This window comes from Gordionus sp. m RMFG-2023, chromosome 2, assembly GCF_954871325.1.
Source record: "Gordionus sp. m RMFG-2023 chromosome 2, tfGorSpeb1-WG-v2, whole genome shotgun sequence".
Lineage (NCBI taxonomy): Eukaryota > Metazoa > Nematomorpha > Gordioida > Chordodea > Parachordodidae > Gordionus > Gordionus sp. m RMFG-2023.
Window position 1 is genome coordinate 37,940,966 of NC_088776.1, and position 13,945 is coordinate 37,954,910.

General features: G+C 25.3%; 1 protein-coding gene across 2 annotated transcripts; it reads left to right on the forward strand.

Annotated features, from left to right (window-relative positions):
• The first annotated feature begins 1,739 nt into the window (after window positions 1–1,739).
• Window positions 1,740–9,703, forward strand: LOC135923913 (annexin-B12-like). Of its 2 annotated transcripts, XM_065458919.1 has the most exons (12): window positions 1,740–1,798; window positions 1,948–2,025; window positions 2,156–2,297; window positions 6,026–6,120; window positions 6,218–6,331; window positions 6,499–6,589; window positions 6,661–6,740; window positions 7,130–7,180; window positions 7,459–7,663; window positions 7,709–7,767; window positions 7,812–7,934; window positions 9,416–9,703. In XM_065458919.1, the coding sequence occupies exons 2-12, from the start codon at window positions 1,954–1,956 to the stop codon at window positions 9,524–9,526; spliced, it is 1,143 nt and encodes a 380-aa protein (XP_065314991.1). In that variant the 5' UTR covers window positions 1,740–1,798; window positions 1,948–1,953; the 3' UTR covers window positions 9,527–9,703. The 2 variants fall into 2 exon arrangements, with proteins under 2 accessions (XP_065314991.1, XP_065314992.1); XM_065458920.1 differs by lacking the exon at window positions 1,740–1,798 and having other exon boundaries at window positions 1,858–2,025.
• The last annotated feature ends 4,242 nt before the right edge of the window (window positions 9,704–13,945 follow it).

Sequence of the window (13,945 nt, forward strand, 5' to 3'; positions counted from 1 at the left end):
TTGTTTTCGATACGGATTTTGTATTTCTGATTTTACGGAGCCCGTTTTAATTTTGTTAATTTGAATATTTTTGATTGTATTTTGTAAATTATTTCAAAGGAAATAAATAAATATGATCATTAAATGAATATTAAATGCTCCCTTATATGACCCTACTGATTAATATACATGATATTTTTTAGAATAGGCCCAGATAGGATTTTGTAAAAAATTTTTATGCCCGGCCCGGTTTTATTTTTTTAAACTTACGGCCCGATTTTTTTTCAAAGAGTAGTAAATCTTAATAATTTAACCTAACAATACACTAATATTATATATATACACATAATATATATATACAATTAATCTATTCCTAATTTTCTCTCATATGACAAAACTAAAAACTTATCATCAAGAATAATTTAAAAGGATATCGTTGTAAGATAAATAACCTTCACTATTTAATTAATTTTTTTATAGACATATACTAGGAGGAGATAGATTGACTTTCGTTGATTTAGCTTAAGCTCTGAAATATAATTTTTTTAAATAATGCACAATTTTTTTTTTCAAAGTAAAAAATTTTCTGATTTACTTTTTTTGCCTTCCTTACTTCCTTCCTTCCTTTTCTTTTCTTTTCTTTTCTTTTCTTTTCTTTTCTTTTCTTTTCTTTTCTTTTCTTTTCTTTTCTTTTCTTTTCTTTTCTTTTCTTTTCTTTTCTTTTCTTTTCTTTTCTTTTCTTTTCTTTTCTTTTCTTTTCTTTTCTTTTCTTTTCTTTTCTTTTCTTTTCTTTTCTTTTCTTTTCTTTTCTTTTCTTTTCTTTCATTCTTTCTTTCTTCCTTATGGTTGCTTACAAAAAATAAATAAATCACTGAGGTACCATATGCTGATTTATTTTTTCCTTAAAACTAAATATTTGGCTTCGTATTATAATGGTTGTCAGCTCATCATGGGAAATTGATGAATCATGAAAACCTCCAATAAAAAGGGAGTATTTTTTAAAAAAGCTTAAAATTTAAAAATAAAAATTTTTGTTAGAAAAATCATATTTTGGATTGGATTATAAAAACATTTTTTATATTATATTATACACAATTGAAAATGATATATTACGTTAAAAAATTAAGAAGATTCATACCAACCCCGGTCCTTCTTTTTTAATAAAATTAAAATTGATTCATATTCTCTTTTTTTGTTAAAATATAAATATTTATTTATTAATACAATAACTTATTAAAACATTTGTTTTCAAAAAAATCGTATTACATAAACAATAAACGATGCATATTTATTTCAGTTGTATTGTTAGATCGCAAATATATTTCCAAATTTTGATCAACGGGCATAAAGGTTTGGGTTTTATAATAAGAATATTTGCAAGGAGCCTAAAAATATTGTACAAAATGGTCCTAATAATGCTTAAATTATTTAGAATTTATTATTGGGTTATAAATAACCTGCCTGTCATTTAATGGTAAATATTTTAAAATTATTTTATCTTTTGGGGTGAATTAATTTTAAATATTATAAGGAATGGGCTAATTTTTTTATATTTTTTTTATAACCTTGACTGATCTAAGCGATTATATTACTAAATATTATTTTTGGAAAAAGATAAAGATAATTCAATATGAATTAAAAATATGATTATTATTTATAAAAAATTATTGAAAGATTGACATTAGAAAATTTATCAATATTGTTGACCTTGAAAATGTAATAAATCATAATGAGAAGTTAAAAAAAAATATTTGTCATATCAATTTGTCCGATCTTATACAAATCATAATCAGGAAATTTATCAAATTTTTGACGAAAGGTAATATTAAGTTATTTCATTTTTTTGCATGAAACTATCAAATTATAATATGGTGGTTGGTAATGGCTACCTCTGTATAATATTATAATCTTTAATTTAATCGGCCGTATATATTCAAAATGTATGTTATATTATGATATTTCGTTTAGAAATAAATGCGTGATTTGTATAGAGCCTTCCAACTGATCAATCTTATACTTATAATCGGAATCGTTGGAGCTCAAAGGGTAATATATTTTATTTTGATTTAAATCCTTGCAAAAATTTCAAATATTTCCTTATACTTTTGTACAAGGAACTAGAAATCAAATCAGATTATTACACTATATTTGCTTTTTTTTTTATAAAATAATTTAGCGATATGAACCTGATGATCCCTTAGATTCTCAAGGGCGGGGAGTAGGTGCAAGAATGGCTTTTAGAGGTACCATTCGTGATTATTCGCCTTTCAATGCACAAGATGATGCCAATAAATTGTATAAAGCTATGAAAGGAATAGGTAAATATTATAAATTATCTTACTGCTTTAAATGTCATCAGGGGCTGACTGGTAATAAGACCAAATGGGCATTTCGCCCACGAGGCCGCGAGAAAATGTCGATTTTTGAGGCCGATCAGTGGAAAATATCAAAATAGAGGCCGATTAGAAAAAAATATTATTATGTTCACATTATTTTCTCTTATCATTTATTTATTTTTAATGATATCTCTATGATTTGAATATCACATTCCTTAAGAATTATCATATCGTTTACTATATTTTAATGCATAATATATCAATAACGTCGCTTGACGCTGCACATCATTACCACGTTCTTTTCTTTGTTTTTTTTTTCAAATGAAGTGAAAACGCTTCCGTTTGAGTAGAGTTAAAACTAAGTTTTGATTAATTTATTATATTATATTTTTATACTTTGATTTATTGTAGAAATAATATGGTCAACATTTCTTGTTCTTAATTCATTGATATCAAATAAAATCCAGGTCGGTGAATCAGATAAAAGGATGGATGCTTGGGTGAAACAGAATAATTCATCTGGCCAAATAAGTTTAGAAGGCTGCAAAAAATAGGTGAGATAAAGAAGTGGTCATGTGAAAAGCCCTTAGATGGATATATGGTAAAGAGTGCTCATAATAACGATAAAGGCACTTCAATTTATAATAGATAATAAGTAATTTGAGACAAAAACTTGATAATTTATAATTTAAGACTCTAAGTACAGCTATAATATATTTGGAAATTTTTAAAATAATGGGGCCACTGTCATATTTCCAAACTAAAAAATTAGGTACTTTGTCAGCATGGAAAATGAAAGAAGATGCTAAATCTTCTGTATCATCGATTATTACATCGATTCAAAATAAAGCAATAAAATGGCTTCTAATAAATGAAACATTTTCATATTTATAGCTCCCGGAGAGTATCTGAGTACAAAATGCTATGTAAAAAGATCGAATAGGATGAGCGAAAAGAATATATAGTGACAAATGCCAAGATGAACGTCCTCAAGAATCGATTGACCTTTATTGGTTTGAACTATTTCGTCCTATAATTGATCAAATTATAAACAGCTTGTCGGAACTACTTTCTGCGAATTGAGGGCTTATCTTGAATGTGCAATATTTGCATCCAAGTGATGAAATAAATAGTATAGGTATTTCTGAAAAGGCCTTGGAAAAACTGTCACAATTGGCATATATATTGACTGTTAAATTTCATATCGAATTATGTTCATTTGCCAGTGTATTCAAGATTTGGTAGCAGAATTAAATGAAACGGACGATGATATCGTATGTACAAGTTAGAAGTGAAGATGGAATATTACAAAATGATAATAAATCAGATTGTGTTAATAAACGTAACAAGTGTTTAATATGCGTGTATGAAATTCTTAAAAGATACAATATGCATACAAGTGACACTAATTTATTTTTGGCATATGAATACATTTTAACTTTATCATTTACGCAAGTTAATTGCGAGAAAGCATTTAGTAAATTAAAAATTATAAAAATAAGCTGAAGGCTAATTCTCACCAAGAAAAATTAAGTGACACTAATTTATTTTTGGCATATGAATACATTTTAACTTTATCATTTACGCAAGTTAATTGCGAGAAAGCATTTAGTAAATTAAAAATTATAAAAATAAGCTGAAGGCTAATTCTCACCAAGAAAAATTAAGTGACACTAATTTATTTTTGGCATATGAATACATTTTAACTTTATCAGTTACGCAAGTTAATTGCGAGAAAGCATTTAGTAAATTAAAAATTATAAAAATAAGCTGAAGGCTAATTCTCACCAAGAAAAATTAGAAGCGTTTTTAATGATGTCAGTTGAACGAGAACTATTAGCGTAGATTGAACTATAAGATATTCCTTTATATTTGCGCAAAGGTTCAAAGTTAATGAGAGACTTATTAACGTAAAAATTATATATTTTCTTAATTTTTTTATTATAATCTTAATATTATTTACAATATGATCGGTGCTGATTTTATAAAAGTGCAGCAATTTTATTCTCTGTAATATTGTATAACAGCACTAATTTTATATTTATAATTAATTAATTTAATATATTGAGTATGCATTTTTTATTAGTGCTGTAAACATTTTAAAAAAAATCGAACGCGTTCGCGTTCAACGTTCATTGACAAAAATCGAACGCGTTCACGTTCAAATTCAAAAAAAGGAACGCGTTCATGCATTCAAAATTTTATGATAAATTTTTTTAAAATTTAATTTAATATAAATAAATGCCTTATATTTTTCAACACAATATATTAGCCATGATAAAAAATAATAGTTTTATTTTGATAATATAATTATAAATAAAATATAATAGAGCGATAAAAAAATAAATTTATAAAAAAATTTTCTTATTAATTTTTAATAATAATTGCTTTTCAAAATTTTCATCTGATAGGCATGACGCTTGGCAGTTAATACAGCGTTAGCTATACTAACAACTGGCTCAACAGGGGCATATGAAGAGATTGCGGTGTTATACTTGATAAACAATTCTTTTAAAAGGGGGAATTTATTAAAAACATTTAATGTTTTATCCATTGTCTCAAAAAATTGAGCTATGATCTGCCCTCTTCTTCCTCGTCAAAAAAAAGGATATCTCGGAATTGATTTTAAAACAGTGAAATATTTTTGATAGGACCATGGTAATTCTAATTCATCTAATATTGAATTTTTATTTTCAGAATCTGATGATGAAATATTTATATCCTCGCAAACCCTAATCTATTAAATTAAAATATAAAATATTCAAATTAATAAACTTTAATCTTATCTTCTCTAGCAGTAGCACGTTATGGTACGTTAATTGCAATATGAAAGAGGAAAAAGTAAAAACAGCTGATTAAAAAATATAAGACTTTTTTGTTAAAAAATTGGATTAAATATTAATTTTTCAAATAAATAAAAATATACGACTATTTTGTTAAAAAATGCGGATTAATATTAATTTTTTAAATAAATAAAAATAAAAAGTGTTTTTAAAATTGAACGAACGTAAAATTGAACGCGTTCATCAAAGAAAAGGAACGCGTTCACGTTCAAAGTTCGTCAAAAAAAAAGGAACGCCGTTCATCACCTTTTTTCAAAAAAAAGAACTTCGTTCATGAACGCGTTCATTTTGAACGCGTTCGTTTACAACACTATTTTTTATATATTTAACATGTGATATATGATTTGATTTTATAGTGCAATATCGTTGTAAATCTAATATAAAATAATACGTGCAATGAATATTATTTTATATAGGTAATGAATGTGATTTGAGATGTGCATTTTTTAAAAAATAAAATATATGATTATCGTACAATACTATTCTTTTTTTACTAAAAATGTAAATCGTTTGAACTTATTTTCAAAAAATAAGAAGTAATAAAAATCATGTAAATCAAAGAAGCCATTTAAGGGAACCCGGTCGAAGACCGGGCAAAAGCGAGCCGAAGGCCCGCAAAATAGGGGCATGGGGGCTTTGCTCCCATATAAATGAGGCCGCTATAAAAATGCCCAAGAGGCTTTAGCGTCGCCAGTCCGCCCCTGAATATCATCGAACGTGAATTCTTTATATTCAGAAATGTATTTGCTTCATTTATGTACCGTTATATAGATATTAAAAATTAAATATTTTAACTCCCCCAGGAGGAGAAATATGGAAAAGGGATTTTATCAAATTTACCTTTCATATAATCATAATTTTTTAAAGGAACCGATGAAAAAACAGTTATTGATATAATGACTAAACGTTCTAACAAACAACGTCAGGAAATAGCTAAGATATATCAAAATTTGTATGGTCAAGTTTAACCCATTTACAATAATATAACAATAATTAACCCATTGTATGTATTACATTTTATAGATTTACTATTTTATAATCAATATTTTTAATTTCAAGAGTTTAAAAGAGGCAATAAAAGGAGATTTTTCTGGAACGACAGAAGACATTTTAGTAGCTCTACTATACTCACCTGATGAATACCATGCGAAACTTTTGAATCAAGCTCTCAAGGTATAAATTATATCGTTTTATAAAATAATTCTAATAAATTGAGTGGAATCATTTAGAATTGTCAAATATAATTCTCATTTTTTTAAATATACCATTCTTACCAAAATATCAATAACATGATAATTTAATAATTCATAATTAAAATAAGACTGTGCATTAATATATAGGGTGCTGGAACCGATTTAAGTGAATTAACTGAAACTCTTTGTTCGCTGACTCCTCAAGAAATCGAGAAAGTCAAGATCGCTTATCAAAAACGTATATTTTTTCTTGATAATGATAAATTTATTACTCAATTTTATATTTTTATATTGATTTTCCATTTTTAGATTATAAAAAAGATTTAGCCAAAACTATCGAGGGAGACACTTCAGGGCCAGTTAAAACTCTCTTACTAAATTATATTAAGGTTTACCAAAAAATACATATGGAATGGATATCTTTTTAATATAAAAATTTAATAAATCTACAGGCTATTTAGCGTTACATTTTTTTGTAAAGTAAGGTTTATAAACTAAATAAATTTCATATTTTCTTTCTTATTTATTATAATAATAATAAATCGAAGTGAACAATTTATAAAATAAGGCATGAATATAAAGTGATCCTTATCCGAGTTTTTAAAAATAATTATAAGGTACATTTCTTTTAATAATTTTTATATAATTACTCTTTAGCTTAATAATTATCATGATTAAACGATTTAAAGTCAGAAGTAAACAAAAAATTGCCTTTTATATTAATCATTTTTATACTAATTTTTTTCAAATAAACACATTTTGTTAAATAAAATAAAAGGGACAAAATGTGGGTCCTAGATCAAGACAAGAAATTGACACAGATGCCAAAGTATGACTTACATTTTTTCAATGATTTATTATAGCTTTGTAAAAAAAATTTTATAATATAAAATCAAACATCTATTTTTATCGGCATTAAAAATGCAAAAAAATCGACTAATTTTTATGACCTATAAAATACTAATTTATTATTATTAATATTAAATATAACTTTAAATAAATGATATGGAATTTAATTAAGTTTAAGCAGTGAACGATGTCGGCCTTAAGAAAAGTTTTAATTAGAAATTATATGGAATCGAAACTTAACCCCTTTCTAATTATTAGTTGTTAGAAACAAAAGGATTCCAGAATATCGATGGAAGAGATGGAGTGGCTGAGATATTTACTACAAGAAGTCACGAAGATTTAAAAAAGATTTTTGCTAAATACAAACAAAATAGCAATAAAGATATTGTTAGTGCTATCAATTCTGAGAGGGTTTTTAAGCTTAGTCAAGCTGGGAAACTCAAAAAGGTTTTACAGCATTTAGGTTTGCATAACTTATTTAAGATCATTAATTTATACTTTATTTTAGTGCAATGTATAAATAATCCTCCTGAATACTATGCCAAGAGAGTCAGAGATTCCCTAAAAGTTTGCATACATTTGACAATGACATATAAAATATTCTTTTTTAGGGCTCCGGTACTAGAAATCAAAAGTTAATAAGACTTATGGTTAGTAGAAGCGAAATCGATTTGGAAGATATCAAAGAAGCTTACCAAAGGCTCTTTGGCAAAACAATGAAAAACGCCATTGATGTATAACTTTAAAGAAAAATATTAAAAAGGATTATGGGGTTAATGTAATTCTTATAAAGATTGGGTTAGATATGACTAAGTGAATAGCTTCTACACTTATAATAAGAATGAAAACAGAAAAATCGAAAGGAAATATTATTCAGAATTGATTGCTGATCATTTATAAGCATGCTTTTTGTATAAATGTAAATATCTACAATTTTCTTTCATATTTTATAATTCAAAATAAAATAATATTTGTCTGTGTAACTGTTTTTTTTAAAATAATGTTTATAAGAAATTAAATAAAGTTATGCCTAATCTCGATTACATATTTGCCATTTTAGTATAAAAATTTTATTATAAGAATTATGCATAACTTTTATATTTTTGTTTTGCACGCAACCATTAAATACTGATACTTCTAAAAAATTAAAGTTGTGGACGGTATTATAGATGGTAATACAAGAAAGTTCGGATTTTTGAATGTAAATAAAAATTATATATATGTTTTTTCCCCCTTCAAAAATAACAAAATGTTACTATAAACAATAATTTATAAGAAAAAAAATGTTGATAATTTTAAAATAACGACTATAATTTCATTACAAAAGTCCTCCTTACCTCCCCCCCCCCCCTTTCCTTAACTAAATTCTGGCTATGCTTATGATCATGGGGGTTTATTAAATCTGAAGTTTTAAAAAAAAATTTCAAAAAAACGTATTTTAATTTTTTAACCTGATTTTGCCAGTATAGCACATTTAATGATGCTAAAGGATAGCAGTATAATCAATGAATTTCAGGAAATTGGGCTTGGACTTTAAACTGCTTTATTATATACATTTTTATATATAAAATATAAAAGAATGCACAAATATTTATGGGGAAAATGTTTTTTAAAGGACAATTTTATGCGTGTTTATCTGGCAAGTTTTTCAAATAAAAAGCATATGCAATGAATGTTTGAGTTTCAAAAATTTGATATAACCCCTGGTCAATGTATCATAGCCCTTAAATTGCTAAACCCCTACGTCATATATAATGAGACACCAAGATAATCAGGCTGTTTTAATATATTTATAGATGGCATTATTAAATACTTAATATCATTTGAATGTCATTTTTCATCTATTTTTTCCGCAAGTTTTAATAACAAACCTATTAAATCAATTATTTGAAAAATAATATTCTATTCTAACTATTCTTAAACGAGATTATTTAATATAATATTTTCTAATGTTTTTCATAATTTCTCTAATATTAGAGTTCATAACTGTTAAAATTTTGGAGATTGAGACTTTTATATAGATGGTAATTCTTTTTGACTTTAAAAAGGTTGTTCATTGTTATATACTATATAAAATAATTTTTCAAATAACATGTTTTGAACAAAAATTATCTCCAAATATATGGTAATTTATGTTATGTATAAAATTATGGTTTTAATTTAAAATTAAACATTTTATTTAGACACATTTTAAATTAATTTTCTTATATTTTAGACTGACGTAACCCGAAAATTTGAAAAAGTTTTAGATGGAATTATAGATGGAAATGTTAAATTATATAAAACTCATCAAAATTTAAATAGAAAATTGTCGATAATACCATGAAAATGTTTTTTATTACATTTAGGATAATAATTCTACTGCGATCGTTTAAATAAATTTATCAAATGTATAATGCAAATTGAAACTGTATCATCTTAGATAAAATTAAAACTACATATTATACTAATTTCTTATGTGTTTTATAAATGTATATATTGGTCACTATTTTATAATTGTGTATCTTTAGCGGAAGGCTAGCTTAGAATTTATTTTTAATTTATTTTAAATTTTCGTTTACATTATAATCTTTTGTTTATATTATGATGCTTTTTACAGAATAAACTTTCTCAATATATTGTATAAAAATATATTTGAATGATAAATTTAAGATAATAGGTTCAGATTTTTACAAAAGATAAGTTCGCGAATAGTAATTTAAACAAAATAAAGTGTTAAATATTTAATAATACCAATTTAATATTCAAATATGATATTTTTCTATTCAACATAAGAAATTTTCATTTCCATCGTTTAGGCTATGAATTTTCTCTCTACTCTAATCCAGAAAAGATCTCAAAGACAGCTTTTATTTGGTGCTATTGCCATCGTTTAAATCTAATCTGTTCAACTATGCCAATTGATAAAAGAACCAAGAAATGTTTTAAGGATCTTAGACAAAATTCACGTGTATTTCAATGGTGTTAAGAGATTCACAAAGACCTTTTCTCATCAAGATAACCTCACCTAATATTATCTTATTTGCTTAAAATGTTTATTATATATTTATAGAAGTCGGCTATCATCATATAAAGCTATAGTAAAAAAATTTTTACTTTAAAATACCTTGAGAGCAGCTTTGAAAAATTTAAAGGATTCTGAAGATTCAGCTACTTCTACCATGGCTAGTGCTATTGTTTTTAGAATATAAAAATTTTATTTTATCATGTGTTTTATATAAAATATTGTTGATAACAAGCTTAGCTTGCACAAAATTGCAAACAATTTCGAAGAATATAGGGTTTGCAATAAATAAAATTCAATTGGCAAAAGATTGTCTGATTAATTTGAGAAGTACAATTAAAATTATTGTTTTGTATTAAAGTATATCCAAAAAGGAGAGGTGATACTTTCATTATTATATATAATATTTTATTTTATAATACCAGCTTACGCTGCACTTGATTTGACATTACGCAGTTTACTGAAAGATTCAATATTGAATCGATAAAATTTTTCAATCATCATTTTTTACACTAAAGGAATGACGGAAATGACATTTGCTAAGGATGATATTGAGGATATATGTAAATTTTACAATTTAAATTCAAGTCAAGTTTTTGAAAAAATGTTGAAGTTTCGAAATATTTATAAAATGGGTGAAGCGGGAGTTGTAATTATAACACGTGATTTAGAGGTTAAAGAATCTAAATATTTTTCAGATTATGAGAATTGTAAATTTATTTAATTAAAATATTTTTACTAATACATTCTTTAGCTTCTTCTTCTGATGATGATGATTCTGAGACTTATGATTCAAACTGTAAAAATTTCGTTTATTTTACCTTACTTTAAAATCCCTAATTTATCAATTTTATAAAAATATTTATTTGTACTGCCAAAAAGGTGTCAAGAATTTTTTCGGGGGGGGGGGGGTACTTTTTAGGAGGGTATTCTGCTTCCATCGCTCAGAAATTGCAGGGACTACTGTTTCTAGGTATGTGCCAATACTAAATAAACTTTCAAATGGAGTTGATGATGTTACAGTCTATTTAAAAAAAAATTTTTAATGGAAGGAGGATAATAATTAAGTGTTTCTAACGTATTTCTGCTATTTGCTCAATGTAACTAGTATTATTAAACTCAGAAATAATTATTTCACTAAAAGAAAAGTAATCTATATTTTATTGATTATTAGATGTTAAATCTGTTACCTCTTATTTTTTTTAGATTCTGAGGAATTTATTTCCATAATTTCAGTTTTCGTACCTTCCTTTTTCCTACCATGAGTGTTAATCATTCCAAAAATTAAAAAATATTATATAATGGTGGTATTCCATTCAGTTAGTTTAATATATAAAATGTATGCATATTTATTTTATTTAGGCGTTGTTATTAATCTATCTTGATTTAAGTTGTAGATTTTTAAATTATTTTTTGTTGTGCTGTAAATTTTACCGATATTTTTAAAATATGATAGGAAAGAAAGAACAATGGAATTAATACAAAAATCTATGAAAAGATAATGCTATATGGGGTTATTAAATATTATTAAAAAATATATAAAAAAAGTGTATCTTTTGTCAAGAAAATAAAAAGATAGATTCTTTTGAAAATAAAATCTTATTATTAAAATGTCAAAAAGATACTGAGTACAAAATAAAAAAAATCTTTATACCTTAGATACAAGTATTCAAGGTATTGCCAAACTAATTATTATCCAAAATATAAAAAAAGTGAATATTTAAAACAAATATCTCAATCGGTCAAAAGGGAACTTGGAGTAAAGCTCTATGAATTTATTTTAGATTACGTCACTGATATAAAAAATATAACCCCTTCCCCTTAAAAAATAAGCAACACGATTTATAGAATTTGCCCCCTCCCCACCCACCCCTAATTATATACACTTAAAAATAATAGGAAGTTATATTTATTGCATAAAAACATTAATCTTTAGAATAAATTTAGAATTCTGACTAAAAATTGTATTACTTTTATAGTTTATGCAAATAAAACAACGAAAGAATTGTCAGCAGGCAAAATGTCACAGACATAGTGTGTCATAATGCCATGGACAAATTATGTCATGGTTACAATTTCATAGACACACTGTCCACTGACAAAAGGTCTTTAAGATATAATGTTCTCGGTACTATATGTTATTGAGACACATATCCTAGACAAAATGTTCTTGGTAAAAAATGTCACTGGACAAATCACTCGGACAAAATGTCCGCATCAAATTTGGATGTAAAAAATTGATAATTTGAAATATGGAACAATTTATATCCTACAAAATATAAATAAAGTGATTAAAATCAGAATAATAATATATCATCCTTTTTCTACATTAATATTATATCTAAGAAGATAAACAAACTATAGGTGTTTACCAAGTTACATGTTCTCGTAATAAAACATATAGATCAAACCTGTTGCACAATCAAAACAGAGTAAAGGAATCAATATCACAAAACAATATTCAAGCCTTGCCATTGCGGAGCACATAAATATTTTTCTTAAATTTCAATAATTGTCTTGTCTTTGACAAACCTTTATAGATTAATTAGAGAAAGATTTGAGATACTAAGAATTACAACAATTGGAACAGAGAAGTTGGATATAATAATCTAAACGAATGGAAGAGCTTATTAATTTTAGAATTTCTTCTTCTTTTAGACTCTAAATTTTAATTTATTCCCTTAAAAAATGTTAAATAATTATGTTATCAAAATGTTACAATTAATAAATTTATATTTTCATTAAGTGCATATTATCATTAAATAATTTTTTTTTAAAATTTATATCCTGTTTTTTTTATTAGAATAATATGTTTTATTTATGAAATTCTAGGTTTTCTATTTTATTGCTATTTATTATTTAAAAAAATGCAGTTTATTATTTAAATTCGTTGTTTGATATTTAATAGCTCTGATTTTTATATATTTGCTATGTTTTTTATTAGTTTTGGTAGGTTCTATATTCTTTTACGATGTAATAAATAATAAGTGTAAAAATATTTGAATAAATTATAATATATTTGGCTATCATAAAATATCTATTAACAAGTGATTCTAAATAAGATTTTTCATTGTTTAATAACTATCTTTAATAGAGCTTTGTTGTTTAGGTTTAATTAACTTTATACGAGATTTATAAATTCGAGAGGAAAAGTTAGAAAAACCGAGAGGGTAAATGAATGAGTAATTTTTCCAATCTGAAATATCAGAATCATCAACATCTTTAGAAGCTAAATAATGTCTTTTTACAATAAAAATAATAAATTAAAAATTTGCTTTATCTTGATATGATCAATTAATTGTCGCTTTTCATATTCTGAACAATGGGGTGTGTAATAATTGGTTACAGAAGTATATATTTTTTTGAACATTTTGTGGACAGTATTTGCGTAATAATTTTACCTCTTGGGAGGAGGGGTATTATCACAGGATAAAAAATATCCTAATTGAAGCGATCGATTTAATTGTACATGACTCCTTTAGAAAGGAGTATTTGCCTCATACTAACCCCCTCCCTTTCTCCAATTGTATGAGCTGCCTAAACCTAATCTTGTTTTAAAACTTAAAATATTTGATATTAGAGCCATTTATGGTTGCCACTAAAGAATATATAAAATTTCGTTGAAAATGGTGGTCATAATTTTTAAGATCGCATTAGAAAAAATTTATATCCACCAATCAAATATCACTTGGTTATGTCAGTCAGATTGTAGCATTGAATACAAAATTAATAAAACTATAA